Source organism: Gracilinanus agilis, chromosome 6, assembly GCF_016433145.1.
Source record: "Gracilinanus agilis isolate LMUSP501 chromosome 6, AgileGrace, whole genome shotgun sequence".
Taxonomy (NCBI): Eukaryota; Metazoa; Chordata; class Mammalia; order Didelphimorphia; family Didelphidae; genus Gracilinanus; species Gracilinanus agilis.
The window spans coordinates 228,697,430-228,718,399 of NC_058135.1; the positions used below are offsets into that span (position 1 = coordinate 228,697,430).

The following is a 20,970-nucleotide window of genomic DNA, read 5'->3' on the forward strand; positions in this document are numbered from 1 at the left end:
TTCCTCAAGAAAGGACAGAGAGAGACTTGAAGGTTGGTCAATTATAGTAACAAGAATTTAGACATTGGCCCTAAACGAGTTTTGAAATAGGAGAGGTTGAAAGCATTTTATTACCTTGTAACCTTGGACAAGGAGTAAGAGGGCCTATGAGTTCCCTTCCTAGTGTTTGGCAAAAGTACCTGGCACATAGTAGGTACTTAATAAATGTTAGTTGACTAGGTCTAAATTTATGCTATATGATGGTGACCAAGGGACGTCTGGAATTGGCAATGGGTAGTAAAGAATAGTCTGATTCCAGTCTGCTGTAGTGGAAAGAGCATTGGATTAGGGGCCAGAAGATCAGAGACACTTGGACAAGCCATCTAATCCCTTTGGGTCTCAGTTTTATCATCTGTAAAATGGATACATTGGACTTGACCTCTGAGGGTCCTGCCAGCTCTAAATCTATGATTTTTAAGACTCCTCATTCTAGTGCTCTGTGTGTGTGTGTGTGTGTGTGTGTGTGTGTGTGTGTGTGTGTGTTGGGGAGGGAAGGCAGGGTCAAGGGTGCAGTATCATCTAGATATAATCAGTTTTCAATGAATAAGGGAAGAATATAGGAATAATAAATAATAAAATAATAAATAATAAAGGAAAGAAAATAGGAGGAGGGGATAATGATAGAACATGGAGTTCAAGAGGGCATGGAAGAAAGAGAAAAGCAGAAGCAAATGGCACCAAGGTGGATATAGATGAGATTTTTTTTTACAGGAGAAGGAGGATACCTTGTCACAGGGGTCAGAAAAGGATGAGATAAGAATGTAGGAGTTATAGGACAGCAGAAGTTAATCCAAGGCCCCCATTCTGTTGAGTCCTGTGATCAAAAAGGAAGAAGTTAGGATAGGGGCTAGAGCATCTTGTCCTGATATATTCTCTTTCTAAACACAGGCAACCTGGGAGTGGGGACAGACAGACAGGGAAGAAAAGTGGAATGTCTGGACCAGTAATCACCTGGTGATTGGGTCCTCAAGGACACTTGTAGTCATGATTATGTGAGAAGGAAAGGCAGAACCGCTGGGGAATTTCTGGAGCTGGTCATGGTGGTGGTGAAGGCTCTTTTAAGTCAGAGGATCACATCTTATTGGTTTTTCTTCCCACTACTAGGTGGTGTTGGTCCTTACCTTACTGATGATGTGAGGATAGAGGGTGGAGGTTCTGAAGATGCAGCCTGAGCTAGAGTTATGGCGGCTACACGGATGGGAACTAGGGAACGTGGGGGAGAGAGAAGTGGTCGTGGAAAGAGAGATTTGGAAATTGATCAAGATCTTGGGCAGGGTGATGGGTTCGAGTTTAGAACCTAAGAGGGTCCCCTCTTTTTGAGCCTGGGTAACAGAGAAAATGGGTAAAACCAACAGCAAAAATGTGGAAGTTGGAAGGAAGGGCATGTTTGGGGTAAAAGAGACTAGTTACTAGTCCTTCTTCCTGGAGACTTTTCTTAAAAAGGCATTTGTTTCCCCCTTCCGAACATTTTAATTGCATATTTAATAAAACCCAGCATGGTTTTAGATTCATACAGTGGCTTTCTACAGGTCACTTATTAGTCCAAACAAGGGAGCTGAGTGCCAAAGAGGTAGAAGGTTGTCTGAATTCCCCAATTCAGTCCCATGGTTGTCACACATACTTCCTGGCACCCGTTATACTTCCCTCTCCTCTCCCCAATTCCTATTTGATCTTGTTCCTGGAATGGAAGAGGATATGCCTGTAAGGCCAAATCATCTGGACTGGGGGAGTGAGGGGAGGACTTTTTTAGACCAGAACCATGCAATTATTGGTATAGGGAATTCAGTGTTGAAATAAACTCCTTCTAACAATGAAGGGTGATGGCTCAGTGGATAGAGCGCTGGGGCTGGAGTCAAGAAAACTCAAATTCAAATTCTGGACTCAGATACTTACTAGCTGTGTGACCTTGAGCAAGTCACTTAACCTCTGTTTGCTTTAATCCACTGCAAGAGGAAATGGCAAACTGCTCCAGTATCTTTGCTAAACAAAACAAAATACAAAAACCAAACCAACAACAACCACCAAAAAGCCATGGACAATACAGTCCATGGAGTCATGTGGAGTCAGGCACGACTGAAAGACTGAACAACGAAGGTCAGCTTTTGCTCTATAACTGAATTTGCTTGAAGCATTGAGTGGTTGTGACTTGCCCAGGGTCACACAGCCAGTATGTGTCAGTGACAAAACTGAAACCTAGGTCTTCCAGACTGAAAAGTTGGCTCTCCACCTACTTTATCTTCATTAGCCATAGGAACAACCTCCTTGTCTAGCTCAGGAAATGAGATGCCTGGAATTAGAAAGTGACCTTGAAATGATCGGACCTTTCTGACATCCATCATCCAGAGAGGGGACAGACAGCGAGAGGGACCACACTGATGACTTAAAGCTCTTTGGCCATTATGGGAATCGCTGTGGTTTCCACCCCAATTCCTGTACTAAGCACAGTTCAATCGAAAGGGTGCTTAAAAGGCTGTGTTTTAATGATTAAAATAGTGAAATCTCTAAGAATTCTAACAGGAATTGAAAGATCTGATGATTCATACTCTGGTTATGCTGATCCATCACTCCCAGAGACAAACCTGCCCCAGAATTGCTTTCCCAGGAGCTGAGAAATACAAGGAGCACATTGCTGAGAATTCCCTGTGACTCAGCTAGGGTGGATTCCTGTCCGCCCTCCCTCTTTCCTTCTCTCCCACAGGCACTGGCGCAGTCAGAGAGGCACAGGTGACCTTTGCAGGCACCTCCCTGGTTCCCAAGAACGAGGGTATTGGTCACCAGGCAAGGACAAGGGGCCTGGGCAGCATCAGCGCGGTGAAATCTGGCTCTGCCTGGGAATCTGGTATGACGTGTAGCTCAGGCCAAGCCCGCCTGCCATGCTGGGAGTTGAGAGGGAGTCCCATTGCTACCTTTCTGGTCATATTAGATATGATATTAATTAATTAATATGATAATATTCAAGTGTCAAACATGGATGAGGGATTGATCAAAACAATGAGCCTCAGGGAGACTTGGAGGCATATCGGGCCAGGGTCACCCAGGACATGGTCCAAAGGACATGCGTGTCTTTGGAGTCATGAAATTCTGAAATCTCAAAGTTTGAAGAGCCTTCGGTGGGCATCAACATTGAATTTCATAATCTAAACTCCCCATTTTTTACTTCTGGGTCTTGCCAAACTGACCTTATTACTATTCACCCACAAAGTCGCCCCCATGTCTGGAATGCATTCCCTTCTCACCCCCAGCTCCATTCATTGGATCTCCAAGTATGACCTTCCACATGGAATCTCTTCAGATCCTCCAATTGTTAGTGCCCTCCTTCCCTCTTGAATCCTGTATTGATTTTGTATTGATTCTCCATATACTTACATAGGCATGTGGCAGCACGGGATAGTGGAGAAGGCTGGCCAAATAGAGCCAAGAACCTGAGTTCGAGCCTTTCCTGTCATTCACGTCGGCTGCTGAAATAATCTTTCCATTCCCTCAAACAACTCTCTCAGCCTCTCGGCTGCAGAGAAGGGGCTGGTCTGCATCGGGCAGAGGGAGTTTCCTCATTGAGTGGCCCCTGTGCCAATGAAGTCCCAAGTCTTCCATTCCATCCATTCTGCCATGGGGGAACATCTGTCTCGCTTTGGGGGAATTGTAATATCAATACTATCATTGTTTCTGCACAGGGTCCGTTAACCAACTGCCCAATTGTCCCACTCACCATCCCTATAACTTCCCAGACTAAAATACTCTTGCTGTGGCACCTCGCTCTATTGTATTGTCTTCCTCTATTAAAATATAAGCTCCCTGAGGGCAGGGACTCTCTGGATTTTATATGTTTAGATCCTCAACACTTAGCACAGCACCTAGAACATAGCAAGTGCTTAATTTTTGATGGATTCATTCATTCATCCATTCACTCACTCACTCATTCATTCATTCCTTTCCTTGGCTGCCCCCATCGATACTGTGGAGTTTGTAGCCCACTAAACGCCCAGATCTCTGTTAGATGAATTTCTGCACTTGGAAGTAACCTTAAAAGGCCCTAATGTAAAAAAAAAAATATATCAAAAGCTAAAATATTCACAGACATTCACAGTCATGGACGTGACATTAACTTGACCTTCTGAAGGTGTCCAAGCTACCGCTCAGACCTGTTTACACTGAGTCCGCTGTGACCCCGGGTTAATGCTGACATTTTGCAGGACACAGTTAGATGCATAGTTGGAATGTCAATGAGGTAGGCAGGAGAAAGCCTTCGAAGGGCTCCCGGGGTGCCTTGGCTAGGTCTCAAATTCAGATTTTTTACAGCTGGAAAAGACGAGGACTATTTGTATTCAACTCCACCAGGTGTGATTCCTCCAATAGGGAATGATCTAAACTTATGTTCTGCAAGCATCCAAGGATGCTTGCCCAGGGATATGCCCATCACACTTGGCCCCGTGAGTTTGTTTCTAGCCCTCCCCACCCTTCTCTCTCACAGCCTCTTTCTGGGATGTTCCCCATCTCTCTCTGGATTCCCCAGCCCTCCCCTGGCTCCCAGTCCCTTCCTGTCTTAAAGGAAATCTGCTAAACTCATTCCACCTGTATCACAGGGGCTCAGACTGTGATTTTCCACAAGGAGGTGGGAGAGAGGAATGCTTAACCCAAAGGAATGAAGCGCTAATGGTGATGGTCAGTCACTAAAGTGGCCCTTGAGTACATGGAGGGAAATCATAACAATAATACCTCCCGTTTCTTTAGTTCTTGAAGCGTTTTCCAGCACTGAGTCTACAACCTTCTTGCAGACCATCACCACAGATTTGTCCTGTCTTGTTATTTAACTGTCTTTCTCTAGACCTTGAACTCCCTCAAGGAAAAGTCTAGATTTCTTCCCATTTTCCCATCTACAGCATAGCCTCATGTTCATACATTTGGTTTCAGAGAACCACGAGGAGACAGAAAAGAAAAGCATGATCTTTAGAAAAGAATAATGCTATGAAGTGTGGACCCTCTACAGGGGGGCTGAACCTGGGGTAAATGTCGGGGCAGAGCTCAGCCAAGATTTATCGGGACAGATTGATGCCTTTCCCCATCGGCTGTCTCTGAGGGAGGCTGAAGCTTGGGAATCCATGTCTCATTAATTAGAAACACAGTGGATAAAATGTTTATTTTTTGAAGAAAAAAAATCTCCCCAGGTAGATGAAGCCCGGCATCTGCCCAGCTCAGATGTGCTTAAACTACGGATTAGCCCAGTTCCAAAAGCATCCTGCAAATGTTTGCTGAAGGGTGTTCCTGGCACAATGGCAAACATCGCTTAGACGGTGCTGGCTGCCTCAAATCCTGCCAGGCAGGAAGGTCAGGGATTAACCCTATTCCACAAAAGAGGAAACTGAGGCTAGGCCCAGGGAAGTGAATGTCCCCCACGGGGAGGCCAGCAAGTTTCTGGGGCTGCCAAATTGAGCGACTCTCCCTAAGCATCATCACACCTCAGAACAGTAGAGTCCGTGTTTTGTCACTCGCTCTCCTTGGCACAAGGGAGAGAACCCTGGACTCTGGGAAGTTGGGACAAGAGTCCCTCCCCAGCTCTGTCCCTCACTGGCTGGGGGGACCCTAGGTCATTAACTTTGTTTCTCTGGCCTCCTTCAGCTGTTTTTCACCTATAAAAGAGTGAGTTGAACCAGATCGAAGGTTCTTAGCTTTTTTTTTTTTTTCATGCACCCTTTGGTAGTTTGACTGTATGCCTGGTGCATAGACACGGCCATTTGGTACCCGTGCATCACTGTCGAATATCCCTGGGAAGGTGCTGTGTCCCTGTGTCCCTGGCACGTGCCAGGCTTTTGTCCCTGGGTCTCTGGTGTGTTCCCTGGGCCCCTATGTTGTTGGTGTGTACCCTGGGCTTCCATCCAAGTGCATCACGAGGGTGTAAGCCTGGACTCCTGTGTTGTGCATCCGTGTGTGTGTGTGTGTGTGTGTGTGTGTGTGTGTGCGCGCGCACTGAGCCCACGTCAGGGCACACTATGGGAGTGCAGCCTGTCTCTGCTGCTTCTTTCTCCTCCATCCCTGGGGTCCTTCCTCCAGCCACTGGTCTAAGAAGGACGCCCTCGTCAGACTCATCAGTACCTTTAGCCCAAGCGTGGTTCACTGTGAACGCTCGGCCATCTACCCAAGGATCGAGGAAGTGCTACGGGTCTGACCCTGTTACAGACAAAGGACAAGGTGAGCCACAGCATTTATTCTGTAGGATCCAAGCTCTAGAGGTGGAAGGGCCCTCGAGGTCACTGAATTCAACTCCCTGTCCTATAAAAGAGAAAACGGAGGCCTGGGAGAGTTCGTTGGCCTGAGGTCACGCAGGTAGTGACAGGCACTTGTTAGCTCCTCTCTGGAACCTACAGACTCTGCCCTTCCCACCCAAGGGGCCGAGAAAAGCCAACCTGTCCCCACTTCTGACTCCTGCCGAGCTGTTCCTGCTGGCAAAGCCCAAGAACATCTACCTCGTGTTTTATGGCTTACAAAGCGCTTTCCCCAAAATCCCTGGCGGGAGGAGAGGCAAGGAGGGTACGGATGATGGGCCTCCCCTTTTACAGATGTAAAGTGACTTACCAATGGTCACTTGGCCACTATCAGGACTGATCCTTGAACCCACAATTATTTTCTCTGTGCCTTTGTGGCCTTCAATCATTTCCTAGCTGCTGTGGGGCTGGTCAGCAGGGGTGGCAAGCCTCATCCTGGGTGGGATGGAGGGAATTAGATTGGGCTGAGTTTGATTCAGCTCAGTGGATCAGTGGCCTTGGGCCAAGGCAGGCAATTCATTTCCAAGGCCCGGTAGTAGAGGGAGAATCCCATCTCTCACACAACACCCACCACGAATGCAGAATATTTAAGCATATAAATTACTATTCTGAGCACACCCTGAGGGCAACTATCTCTTCTTCCAGATTCCCCAATCCCGTAGCACCCCAGCCCTGTCCTGGGGGCAGGAGGGGCTGGAAAGGGCAGGGAATTCCAGCTCTCCAGGGGGAAAAGGGGGAAAGGGAGCCAGTGTTCTTTAAGAATCTGGGTGAATAAACCAGAACCCCGGTTGGGCCCAACCTCCAGCTCAGAGGCACCGAGACAGAACTGGGAGGTCTAGTGCGGGATGGGGAGACGGGGAGGGGTGAGAAGCCTGCCGTCTCCTCTGGCCCTGGATCTAAGCTCTTCGGGTTCTCCTGCTGTCTGAGACGGTCAGTAGGAGGTTCTGGGGTCTCAGGAGCTCTGGGAGCTTCTTTTATGGGTCCTTCTCTAGGCCACTTTGTTTGGAAGTGTTCAGGGTTGGGGTGAAGATGCTCCTTGTTGCCCCACTACACATGGAATGATGATGGCAGCCAGGGACGGGAGGCCAAACAGCCTTCGCGCTTCCCCCTAGAAGGCATGACAGAACCGGGGCTTAGGGGAGTGTGTATGTGTGTGTCATGTGTGTGTGAAGGGCGCCCCGGGAGGGACGTCTAACCTGGTCGGGACAGCCCAGAGTGGAGCTAAGCCCGGCGGGCCAGGGACCCCGGGGCGAGACTCTGGGCACCGGGAACTGCCTGTTTTCTGCATCTGTATCCCCAGGAGCTAGTGCGGTGCGGTGGGCGTCTAAGGAGAGTCTGTCGAGTGGAACTGCATTGGGCCTCTAAGTATTTATGGGATTTGGTTGAGAGGAAGCCCACCCCAGTGTCTGGCGGCCCAGGCCCTCGCTCCCTGTCTCGTAGACCCTGGCTGGGCTCCAGGGGAGAAGGGCTGTCTTCTGCGCCCCCGGGAGCAGGGCTTCGTGGAGGGCCCCTCGGCCTCTGTACTGCGGAGGGGATGGAGAAAATTGGACTTGGCCTAGGGGGAGTCGGTGGCCTTGGACCGATGGCTGTCCGGCAGGCCGCCCGGTGCCCGGCTTTCTGCCCGAGATACGATACTCTCCGGCCCACGAGTAGCGAGAGTCCGTGAGGAGGGGGTGGACGGCGCGTTCCAGCCACGGCGAGCTGCCGGCCCTGCTCCCTACACAGTCTGGGATCCTGCCCATGCCTGGGCTCCCAGCTTCTGCTCCATCACCGCATGAGCGTGCTTTTGACTCTTGCTGTTGGCCTTAGCTTGTGCCCGTCCCTGGTGCTTGATTCCACTCTGGTCCTTGTGGCCTGTCAGCACAGTGATAGCAGGACCTCTTTGGGTTTCAGCATCCTCAGAGTTCATGGTGGCCAATCCCAAATTCAGCAGCAAGGCCAAGGCAGGAGCACCCTGCGGGGTGGAACAGACATATGTTCAAAGCATCTTCCCCTCATCTAGGGCAAGAGGAAGGGCAAGGGGCCAGGGAAGAACCAGGGCAGCTTAGCGTACCACATAAGTCACTCGGCTTTACATTAATACTCGTTAATCCCACCTGTTCACAATTCCTCACTGATGAGGGCGGCATCTGAGGGGATGACGGGAAGATGAGAAATCCAGGATATCCTACTAAGCCTGGGCAACCTGGAGCTAGGATGTGCAGTGACAGCCTTGGGACTGGCTGGATTTGAGTTCTTTTCCTTGGCTTAGATTACAGCCAAACCAATTCCTCTGTAGGCAATTTGCTGCTCAGAGCCTTTAATTCTGAAGAATGCCTGAGAGTATTAAAATGAAGAGTAACACACTCGTAGAGAATGCTATTTGATCCATTCCCCGGCTCCGTAGCCTCCTCCGAGAGAGCCTCGTGGTGCATACAAAAGCTAGGCTGCTAACACAGGGAGGGAGGCATGGCAGTGGTTCGGGGAGGCCGGGAATGAGCGGCTGCCCAATCAAGCCTTTCCCACTCATAAAAGTAAGGAAAGCCCAGGCTTGTGAGTTGGTGTTCCCAAACGAGGCCTTATTTTATGGTTGCAGAACTAATCACGGTGACAAAAAGGAGAGTTAGGCGAGACCTCACTGGTTAAATGAACAAGCCTTTATTGAGTGCCTCGCCAGCTTTGTAAAGGCACTTTGTAGATGCTGGGAATACAAAGACGTAGAGGATATGGTGCCTGTGCCCAGGGAGCTTACGCTCCACTTTGGGAAATCTGGTTACATACGTGGAGAGTTGTTTGGGCATCTAAACGAGCTAGTACTTAATTACATTCATTTTTTCAGGGTCATTTCCCAAATGATATGGCTAAATTGTACAAATACAGTGGCTTTCTATGTATGTTTTTGCATCTTTTTGCACCTAGGATAAAAAAAAAAAGTCTTATGCAGCAGGCTGAACTGAAAACTACCAAAAATTTTGGGGCCCAGAATACGCCAAAGGACTGGGTGGTGGTAACTCCTTTTCACCATATCAATGGGAAATCCATCCTTTTTGAACCCCTTTCTATCCTCTTGGGGTTCTGGTAGTCAGAGGCCATGGGATTCAGGCCTGTGCCCAGGGAGGGGTGGGGGAGCCTGTGACCCCAAGAGATTTGTCCGATATTCTTTGAAGCACTAGCTGTAGGCCAGAAAAACAAATGAAAACACATGCAAATGGGCCTCAAATACAACTTTTGAAAGTAAACTGAAGTTCTTTCCAAAAATGCCCACATTTCCAAATGCTATTTCTTGAATTTGTTAAATAGCTGCAGGGGCCAGTCTCTATGAGGATTTTCTGGAGCAGAGTATTTGGAAAATCCACGAAGAGGAAAGACGAGGAAAAGCTGTGATCCCTGTGAGGTCAATTCTGTAACTAAGCATTGTATATCTTTTGCCTGATTTTGTTAAATCAGAGTTCTGCAGGACAAGAAGGGGAACTGTTATCTATGCAGTATGGGGTGTGCATTGTCATGACGATGACCTATCTGGCTGCTAATTACAAAATATGGAAAGCACTTTGTAGACAAAAAGCTCATAAACAAATCAGCAGTTACCATGAGAGAACTAACCTTGCCAGAGCTGAGGCTTTCATAAGGTGAAGGATCAAGTGAGGCAGCCCCACAACTCCTGCTCTGGGAAGTTCATGCAATCCATGATCTAGCCAAACTCTACCACTCCCTCCATGCTCCCTACACTGGCCATTGCAGGTCCCATCTCTGTGTCCTGGCACAGGCTATCCCCCATGCCTGGAATGCACTCCTTCCGCACTCCCACCTCCTAGAATCTCTGGCTTCCTTCAAGGCTAGGCTCCAGGGCTGCTTCCTACCAAAAGCCAATTCTGAACCGCTTCATTTGCTAGTACTCTCCCAACTCTCGAAGGATGCAAGATACAATAAGGGGATGATTTCAAGGATCAGTGAAGGGAGTTTCCATATCAGAATTCCCACCTCATTAAGAAATTTTTCCCATTCACCTACTTTCCATACAGCCAAACATAACTCTTCTCCACTCTCCACCTGCCTCTATCCTATCTCTGGGTTTTTGCTCTTACCATTCTCTCTACCTAGAACAGCCTTCAGCTCTGTTGAAATCAATCCCTCTCTTCCTGAAAGGCCTAATTTGTCTCAACTTCCTCCCTCCCTACTTAAACCAGAAGTGTTATTTACTTTTCTCAATTTTTCAGAACCTTTTACCTGGATTTCTCCGTTGTCCTGCCTCCTATCACGCTTCTGTAAATGCCCTCTTCCCATTTTAGACCAGCCTCATAGTCTGGAAGGAATCTTAAAGGTCATTTAATTCAAATGAACCCACAGCCTACCCATCCTTTTCCGTAAGATCCAGAAACAGAGGCCCCATAGGTTAAGGGACTTGACTACCAAGTCACAGAGGTGGCAAATGGCAGAACAGAGATTTAAAGTCATGCCCTTCGACTCCAAAATATTCTGTAAGTTTCTTGAAAGCAAGCCCTATGCCACATTTTATCCTTGGATGACCATTAAAAAGGACTTGATAAATGCTGCATTCAAAAGGTTAAATGCAAATATGCCCAGGCTGCACCCCAATTACAAAAGAGACTGAAGTAGGGAGGGTTACGTTTTATAGTTGGGTGTTGACAAACTCTTTCAGGAAATCATTTTTAAACCCAAAATGCTGCTCACTGAAGGCACTGGGTCCACAACTCTGGCAGGAAAAATGTCTGGGTTAAAATGCCAGGGGCAACATTTACTAGCTGTGTGACCACAGGCAAGTCACTTAACCTGTCTCCTCGTCTGCAAATGAGGATGACAGCACCTGAATCGCCTACCTCATTGGGTCAAAGTGAGGATCCAGAGCTCATGTATACAAAACACTTTGCAAACCTTTGAGTTTATTATGAGAAGACAGACATTTTTCATTGAAGGCTACTTAGGAAATAGAATAGATTTCATAGGCAGAGCCTTGAATCAACAGCTCAGCAATGGCCCAAATCCAAGTCTGGACATGAGAAATAATGCTGGTGATCAGCCAAATGGAGTTTACCATTTCTACTCAGTCAGTGTCTTTGTCAATGTTTTCCCACACAAACTACAGACTGGGACGTAGTCAATAAACCATTTATTAAGTACCTTCCATGTGCCAGACACAGTGTTAATACTGAACATAGCAGAGACAAATTCCATCTATCTGCTGACCTACTTCTTTGTTCCTCTTTGTCCTCTATCTCTTGGGTGTTCTGTGCAAAAACATTAGAGACTTTTAGTTAGCAAGGGCCCAGGCATTGCCTAAAAGCAATTCCATCAATTGCATACTCACCTTGCCCCTTTACCAATTCCTCCCTCCCTGCACTGTAGCTGGTTTGGGGTTACCCTGGTATGACTCCTTAAGACTTCTCGTCTATAGCCTGAGAGCCTAGACTGGGTTTCATCCCAAGTTCTGAGAAAAGGACTTACATAGAAAGTAAGATCTCTGAAGGCAGGGACTATTTCAGTAGCCTCAAAGTGTCCTGAATATAAAAATTACTTAACTAGCACATAAATAGGAAAAAATACAAGAGAATTTATACTCAAATACTAGGCACCATTGAGAATTATGTAATTTTTGTGAATTTTGTGAGCTAGAAGGAAATTTTAGATATGATTTAGTTGAAACTCATGTGACATAAAGAAACTGAGGTTCAAAAACATAATCTGGCCTGCTTACTAGATAGGTAGTGATCTAGAACAGTCTGGAGCTTTATCCTTCTCCTCCTGAAGTTCGCAGGGGCTCATGTTTACGTTTATGTTTGCCACTATACTTCATAAGCAACAAGGAATGCCAAGGAGACCAACCATCTAATTGGAGACAAACAAAATGACTAGAAGATTTCTTAAGCTGCTCAACTTTGAAATTATTCTGGCAGATTTCATGATCTAGATCAGTGGTTCCCAAACTTTTTTGGCCTACTGCCCCCTTTCCAGAAAAAATATTACTTAGCCCCCTAGAAATTAATTTTTAAAAATTTTAATAGCAATTAATAAGAAAGATAAATACACCTGTGGCCATCACCGCCTCCCCTGGATTGCTGCAGCACCCACCAGGGGGCAGTGGTGCCCACTTTGGGAATCACTGCTCTAGAGTAAAGACACCAAATGATGCTAGAAATGATTCTTAAATGAAATCCACATCAGACCCCTTTGTCCTGAGCCTTCTCCTCTCTCTATCCCTTTGATAACTTCATCAGCTTCCACTATGCAGACAACACACAGATTTATATACTGGCCCCAGTGTCCCTCATGAACTTCAGTCCTGAAACACTAATTGCCTACAGGATATTTCAAGAGATGCTCTAGAGACATTTCCGACACGCTCAAAATAGAACTAATTATGTACTCCCCATATCCACCCCCCTCAATCTCCCTATTTCTGTTGAAGCACCACCATTCTGCCAGTCTCCAAGATTCCTACCTAAACTCCTTTAACTCCTGACTATCCCTTCCTGCACATAGCCAATTGGTTGCCAAACCCTGCTGTTTCTGCCCCTACAAAATCTCCTGCATCCATTCTCTCTATTCAGTCACCATCTTCATTCAGACCTTCAACACCTCTTGCCTAGGCTACTGCAATAACTACTAGTTGGCTTTCTTGTCCCAGTTCTTACCACTCCAATCTGCTCCCTACACAAGGTGATTTTCCTAAGCTGCTGTGCTCACCACGTCACCTCCCTACTCAATAAATCTCAGTGGCTCTCTGGTAACTAAGATCAAATATAAACTCCACATGGCTCTTCATCTCTGGCCCTCTGAGCAGGTGTTCCCCATGCAGTCCCTTCTTGCCTTGGCCTCACTGAATCTCCTTTCTTCAAGATGTAGTTCAAGCACCACCTTTTCTACACAGAGCCTTCCCTTATTCCCCTGCAGCTACTTGCACACTCCTTCCTCATTATTTATTTTGTATTTATTCCATACACCCTTCTATATGTGTATTTCTCCCTTGGTAGACTGAAGGGCTTTGAGAACAGGAATCGCTTTACTTTTTTGTGGCTTGGCACACAGTAGGTGCTTAATGCTTGTCGATTAACAATGGCTCTTAAGGCTTATACCCATGTTAGAGATGAAAACAAAAGTTTAAAATAGTCCGTCATTTCAATACCACTTCTCTTGGTTTCTCATTATTCAAAAGAAAATATCAGAGTTTAGGAATTAGGCAATAGTTAAAATGGAGACTTCCTAATTAGGTCTTGCTTAGAAGACAATTGCTTCCATCCACTCTTTGTGGGAAAACAGCAATGGGTCTCTTAGTATGATTAAGAACAACGATCCCATGTCCAGTAACAGATTCAGTTCTCTGATTTCTTTTCTAACTCATTTTAAGTTGGTGGAAAAATCATTATTTTTCCAATTGAGAAGACTGATAGAATACTCTCTGAAATAAAAAATAGAAGTTATTTAAAATGCTGTAAACCTAAGAATAATATCTGGATAAAAAAATTTTAATATGGAAAATTCATAACTAAATTAAACTTGCCAACTAATATTAAATCATTACCAATTGGTTTCTTCATCAATCTCACTGTGAAAATTCAAAAGAAAATGCTCTGGAAACTGCAATGTGCTACAATACTGGGAGGAGTTAGCATTATTTAATTCAATTGAAACATTTACTAGACACCCATTATATGCAATTATTTCCATGGTCTTGTCAGACTTTCTACTTGTTTACTGATAGTGATAAACAGAGGATATTTAAAATACTGAAGACTGATTTCTCCTCTAAAAATCTATCAAAATACCAAACATGTCTAGAAATTGGCAAGAAGCCTTTGCTTTTAATTAAATCCAATATGGCACCCTAAATGCACCTTCTTTGACACATTTCATTTTCCTGAGAGGCTAAAAGAATAGCAGTATAGGCTAGGACTACCAATTTCCTTAGTCCTCATAACCATAAAGACAGGAAATGATGCAGATAGCTATTCACTTGAGATCCATAACCTATCTTTGAGGTCAAAGTAATCTTCCTTCTGAAGAGCTCTAATGACATTTTCCCCAACTGCCTACGTGATAAAAGTCAAAACTCCTGACGTTAGTCTGACATTCAGTGGGCCCCAGTTAGCCTTTCTAATAAACAATCCACACGGGATGTAACTTGGATTATTCACTCATTTTTTGTTTCCTAAATTTGCCTCTTCCCTCAGTACCTTTCCTGTGATCATCTCCCACCCTATCCCTTTTTCAGCCTGCACTTTTCTGTCTCTATCTAGAATTCCTCCAATGTTCTCCATGAAATTGATCTTCCCCATTGGAACTGATCTCTGCTTCTGCCCTCAAAAAAACCACTTTTGCTTCTCTCCTTTAAATATCTCACATTTTAACTTGTATTATTATAATTCTAGTCTCTTTGGTGGTCAGGTCATCTCCTTCACTAGACTGTAAGGTCCTTGGGGCAAGAGGCTCTTTCGTTTGCCTTTCTGTCTATTCCCAGATAATCAAATTCTCCAGAGCTGTTATATCTACCTTGTGGTACATCTTCCTTAAAGAATGATAAAATAAATGTCTTTTGTAGTCCTCTAGTGCTTAGTACCTAATAAATGCCTTTGGAAAATTGAAAGCAAATTCCCCAATGCTCCACATAGTCACACACAGGAAATATGCTCAATAGTTGAATTTAGTTATTAGAATTTTGTGCTGCCCAAGATCTCTGAAAAGATCTCTTCCCATTAAAAAGTCAATATAAATTTTCCACAGTACATAGTTTCTTCCCCTCAATATAAGGTTGACTCTTTTCTATCTTATTAAGAAAGCAATTCTTCCTAAAGAAAAATTGCTGCTCACTCACAATTTTAATAGGAAAAGTATTCAATGATTTGACACCAAAATCAAATTCAGATTTTTTAACTTATAACCAGCATAAAAATCAGAAATAAAATGCAATGATCAAAGAATTTATTTTGTGTCCAAATTAAAGCCTGAAACAATTAAGTTGCTACATTATATATTATACACAAAGCAATACAAAACATGAAACTCATAAAACATTTGCTTTCCCCCCACCCCCAGAGAAGTATTTCAAAGGTCACTATCACAACAATTGCTGAGGGTGGTGCCTTTATCCCTTCCTGAAGTGAGGTATATATATAGCATATCATTTCTACTGTAAACCTGAGCAGACCTCGTGCCATACAGACATGGAAAAAAACTGCTAACAAATATGCATTATCAAAGGTACATTTTATTTTATTTTTTGCTGAGGAAATGGCTTGTAGGTCATAGGCAAAAGAATTTTAGCTGATCATCCCAGCAACAAAGGGAAATTACGTGATTTGTATGGCATAGTTATACTTTAATACATGACACATGCATAAGTATATATATTTGTATGTTGTGTGGAGGTTGTAAGTAATGTCCACCAATCAGATAATCAGATGTGTAAATGTCTACACTGATGTTTCTGTTCTCGGTCCAATGTAAACAGTTCAACAGTAAAACTGATCCTTAACTTTAGTCTTAGGACAATGAAACAGAGTTCAATAATTCTTGAGAATCAGCAAGCAAAAATAGATCACCTTGTAAGATTCAACAAATACTGTCATGGATCTTAGCTGCAGGAGTATGGAGTGAGTCAGAGACAGGGAGAGACAAAGACAGAAAGATGAATCCCTTATAATGTTGGTGTGTACGGGTTCAGAACTGACACCAATGTGAGGCTGCTATATTAGGCTTTCACCATAAGTAGATGTCACATTTTGTGGGTATGTACTATTAAAATAGGGTCCTATTTCATATCTCTAATTAAACATCTCAAATACACACAGAATTATGCTGGACCAACAAAAAGCTTTCTGCACACCAAAACACACCGGTCTTCAGGGGAGAACAATAATTTGATGGCTGCAAAACCTCAAAAATATGGGAGGTGGAAGAATGCGATATTGCTGAATGATGCTAAATTTGGAAGTTGTATCTTTTTCAGCTTTTCGCAACAAAGGGAAAAATAAAATAAAATCTTTTCAGGGCAATCTGTTTCCACTATCATCTACTTGAGTGATTGAAGACAAATGTACAACAACAGACCAGTCAGCATTAATGTTTAGTTGATGTTATGTGTATATATGTATATATGTAGGGGATGGGGAACAAAATGTCTTAAAGGTTTTAAGACCACAGGGGTAACCATTTTATTTTACGATAGCAACTCAGTAGCAGAAAATAAGTTCTTTGGAATCTCCCAATATGAAGAAAAGCAGCAAAAGTGATATAATTTTGAAAATTTTACATTGATGTATGCAGATACTTCGAAGAAACACACCCAGCATAACATCTGTTTGCAGCTTACTATGATGTCCTACCGAGAGCAACAAATTCTTTTACATGGAGTTCCAGACATAAATCTTGCTAATCTTAAGAGCTAGCAAAGAATTTACCAAATCAGCCAAATGACTGGATGCTAAGTTTACTTTTAGCCACAGTTAATGGCCCTGAACCCTTGAGAGGGTATAACTAGCCATTATATCCTCTCTTCCTTCTAACTTCACTGTCTTACAATTTTCTGCCAAACCAGATTGCTATATTACTTATTAAAAATTAAGGATCCGGCCTATGTTTTTTTCTCCTTTGTTCAGTGCAGATGACAGAATATTGCATTCTAATCAGTTAATCAATCTCTAAGAGCAATTTGAAATGCTACCATTCCTGTTTTTGAAAGTATTTCAGTAGTGTACATAAACTGACAAGCAAAGCATCCAAATTCTATTTTTCTCTCCATGTAACAGATGAACAACATTTGTCGCTTTATGTACAGTTTCTGCCAAGCATTTGGCACAAACATTTGGCCAATTTCAGTGATGTTTCAGATGTAAGATGACATTTTACAAATGTCAGTGGTAAGAATGAGCAGCGAAGGTACTGACCAACAAGAGGGTTGAGATGTGTGATCTTAGGGATGTGGAAGATATAGTAAATACTGGTTGAACTAAAATGAACAGGGCTCTGTTAATGGTTTGTATTAGCAGCTAACAGCATTTTCATATTACTACTGAATTATACTAGGAAATCACTTTTGTAATACTCTTATACAAATTTTGGATAATAAACTTACAGCCTGACAGAAATTTAGTGAGCTTTTTTTTGCTTTTATTACAAGCATATAATATTAATTGGCAAAACACTGAATACAAGCTTCACTATCATAAAATCAAAACATTAAGCAATATTCCAAAAAGATTTTTAGACAAAATACTAGCCACCAAGAGTACAAAAATTACACAGCAACACAAAGCATAAAAAAATGTAAACTTTCAAATGAAACAGTCAAAAATATCTGTAGTCTCATTTCTCTATACTGCGATTATCAATTATCATTTCAGGTCTTTCTTTCGCCACACAATGATGTTAAAGGCTAAGTGGTTGCAATGTCTATTGTCCTCTAACTCTAAATAATCTGTCTCATCTGAGAAATTGCTTTCCTTATGCCCAATTAAGAGTGACTGGGATACTCATTTACTCCAATGCTTTATATACATTTTAAGCTAAATTCAAACTTTAGCTCATTCTTCAAACATAAGCTTATATATAAAGGAATTAAATGTAATGATAGCACAAACAAAATGTTAATTCCCCACAACTTTTTTATCTTACTCTTTTCAACAGAGATAAGAATTTACCAAAACAAACTCAAATTCCAAGCCAATCTAATGTCCAATTAGTTGGTGTTTTCTCTCTAAACTTGATATTTAATTGAATAGGAAAAAAAATTATAAATATAAAGACCCAACTGTAATTTGGATGAAGGATTTATAAATCATGCCTCCCAATTTCCTTTAAATCAAAGTAAAGAAATACATTAATTTATGTTAAGGTCACACCTATGAGGTGGTGGAACTATGTTGTTACCTGAGGAAATACAGAAATGTGGATTTTTTTTCCTGTAAAATATACAGTTTAGCTGTCTGCATTAAGTTTCTTTTAAAATATCTTAAATATAAATTTATCAAATATTCATATATGTTGATGTATAAACTGGTTGGCTTGATCCTATATAGCATTTAGTTCAATGGCAAATTTCAAATTACCGTAAAATACAATTATATTTATCTTCCATTAGAAAAAAGTCCAATGAATTGCCAAAGACTAATTATGTTGTTACAAAGACAAGAGCCAGTTACGGCTTCAAAGACTCAATGCCTATCGGGAAAAAATAGCACCATCATACTACAATCTGATATTTTACACGGTCCCATTATCCCCAGAGGTTGTAGCATTGTGTATACGACTGCACAACCAGTAAGACAAATATTCCCAGGTTAGATGGTACACAAAGATACCAGACATAACAATGGCACAAAGCAATGTCAGACAGGTGGCCAGTCTTGCAGAAGGCGTGCACACGTCACCTTAAGGTTTCTTGCCCAATCATTTATTTTTAAATATTGCTAACAGGTAGTTCTTTCACATGTGCGTGTCTACATACACACATACGTGCACACACGCACATACCATTTTAATCGCAAAATGTCATTCTTACAATTAGAAAAAAGAAATAAAACATGGGGGGAAAACCAAGTAGCTGGATGTACACACTTTAAAATCCCACCTACAATTAATTACCTTTCAGTTCAGCAGTGAGTAGATGCTACATTGCCATTTCAACATATGTCTAATAAATGCACGGTTGAACCTATTGCACAAAAGCAGAAGTCATGCTCTTCAAACTATATAAACAAAAACATACAAATCAAAAGCTACTCAAGGTAAAAAGAAGCTTGTAAAACATTTCACAATTTCATTTTATATGCCCGTAAATAAAGCTGGACCACGGAAAACAAAATATTTGGATGGTAAATTATGATAGAAGGCTTAAAATAGAATAAATAATTTTATAAAGTTAAGTTTTCTTCTTTTTTTAAACCCCCCAAATCTTAAATTCAATATTATATATTCTATCTGAATTCTCTATTTTCAATGAAAACTCTATCTAGTGAGACTAATGCCTGGGGAATCGTCTCACTGCTGCTGAAGATAATTCAACAAGATAATTGAGCTGCAACTGTTTAACCAGCTAAATAGTGGTGAAAACTACTTCACAGTAACTCCACCAGTATGAAAGTAGTGAACAAATCTGAAAGATTATCCAAACACAAAGTGAGCCTGGCTTTCATTCTTGGGAGGGGGGGTGGGGGTGGGGGGAGAAAAATGCACATTTTAATCAATTCCACCTCGAATGAAATGTTTCTTGAAGCTCCATAAGGAAAACAGAAATCTCAATTTGGAGGCTTCCCTTTGACAGAGCTATTTACTTATGTGCAGCTCCTCCTATCATAGAAAGCTACAATAAGCGAAACCAAATGGAGCAGAAAACTCCCCAGGGAAATAGTCCTGTTGTGAAGAGATTTTGACATGATGCAGTTTTAGAAAAATAGGTACTTTTGCCACTGAGGTTTTATCGGGTTAACACACTTACAAAAGCAGAGTTAAACACAATAATTAATAATCAATGACCAGTTACAGATGTTAATACTGGCTTCCATATATTACCTACATATCTATACATAGATTACCTATATTTAAACATATTGACATAGCACCATAGCAAATTCAAGTGATTTTAAAGATAGCTACAAACTTACAAATATGTATAATGCAGATTGTTATGAGGCCGAGTTACAAGTGACTGTGAACAATTTTTTCATCTGAATTTGCATGTCGATACTGTATAATCCTTTCTCAGTTTCATCACACAGGAAACTACCCAAGTTTTAAATGTTTTGCTTAAAATTGCATTGCAGTAATTTCTGGTCTTGCAGAATGCTTCAGCAGATTATGTATGTTGAGGTAGACAGGTAACATTTATTATATATACACATATCTAATCATTAAACCCTCACGTGGTAAATCTGATTTGGGTGGGGTATCAGGCTATGAGCTTGGGTTTAAGTCAACAGTTCAAACAGTACTAGAAGTGAACTTAACTAGTTTTGTAAAGAAGTTGATTTTAAATAGTTTGAATTAATAGTTTTGGGTTTAGGTTTTTAAATTGCCTTATTTATGGTCAGATGGATTTAATTAATTTAATTAGCTAGCCTTGTAGCTAAGAATGAAGTCACATTAACTATTAACTCTTTCCATTTCATGCATATGAAATGTGAAATGGAAGAAAAAAGAAAGAGGTGCATTCAGGAGCCCAATTTTACTTTCAAAAATGAATTCGTGAACTCAGTCACCAAAGCAATGCGAGCTGAGGGAGCTGTAGTTTCCTAAGAGTCAACATGGCCAATGATACAAGGCTGGCCCAAACATCCCAGGACTGTAGGCTCTTCCTTGACCCAGCCTCAGCCTCTGTTACTACTGAGGGAGCCACAGGAACTGCATGAGCTCCCCAAGCTCTCTACAGAAGATGGCATTAATGGTATGTTTGAAACTTGGATTATTCCATTTCACAACATAACAAAAATGAGGAGCAAAGATGGAGGGATGCATCCAAAAGGGCACTAGACATTTGCGGGGTGGGGGTGTGTCTCTTGGTGACTTCGACTCGGACCACTTCAGTAAATGGCTCCATCCTCACTCTTAAGTTCCAAATCCCTACTTTAAAGAACAAATGTTTGTGTGTGGGCAAATAGGTGATAGCATTTTGTGATAAGCCTACGATGCCCACATTTGAGAGAAGAAAGGGTTTAACAAAAACATAGGCTGACTGGTGTTTTCAGCT

General features: G+C 42.6%; 1 protein-coding gene across 1 annotated transcript in view; it reads right to left on the reverse strand.

The window, feature by feature from the left end:
* Nucleotides 1-7,998: 7,998 nt before the first annotated feature.
* PCGF3 (polycomb group ring finger 3) overlaps nt 7,999-20,970 on the reverse strand; it is a 101,293-nt gene continuing 88,321 nt past the window's right edge. Inside the window, exon 9 of the mRNA XM_044682231.1 lies at nt 7,999-8,250. Coding sequence (XP_044538166.1) covers nt 8,014-8,250 — 237 coding nt within the window. The 3' untranslated portion in view covers nt 7,999-8,013. The remainder of the gene's footprint in view (nt 8,251-20,970) is intronic.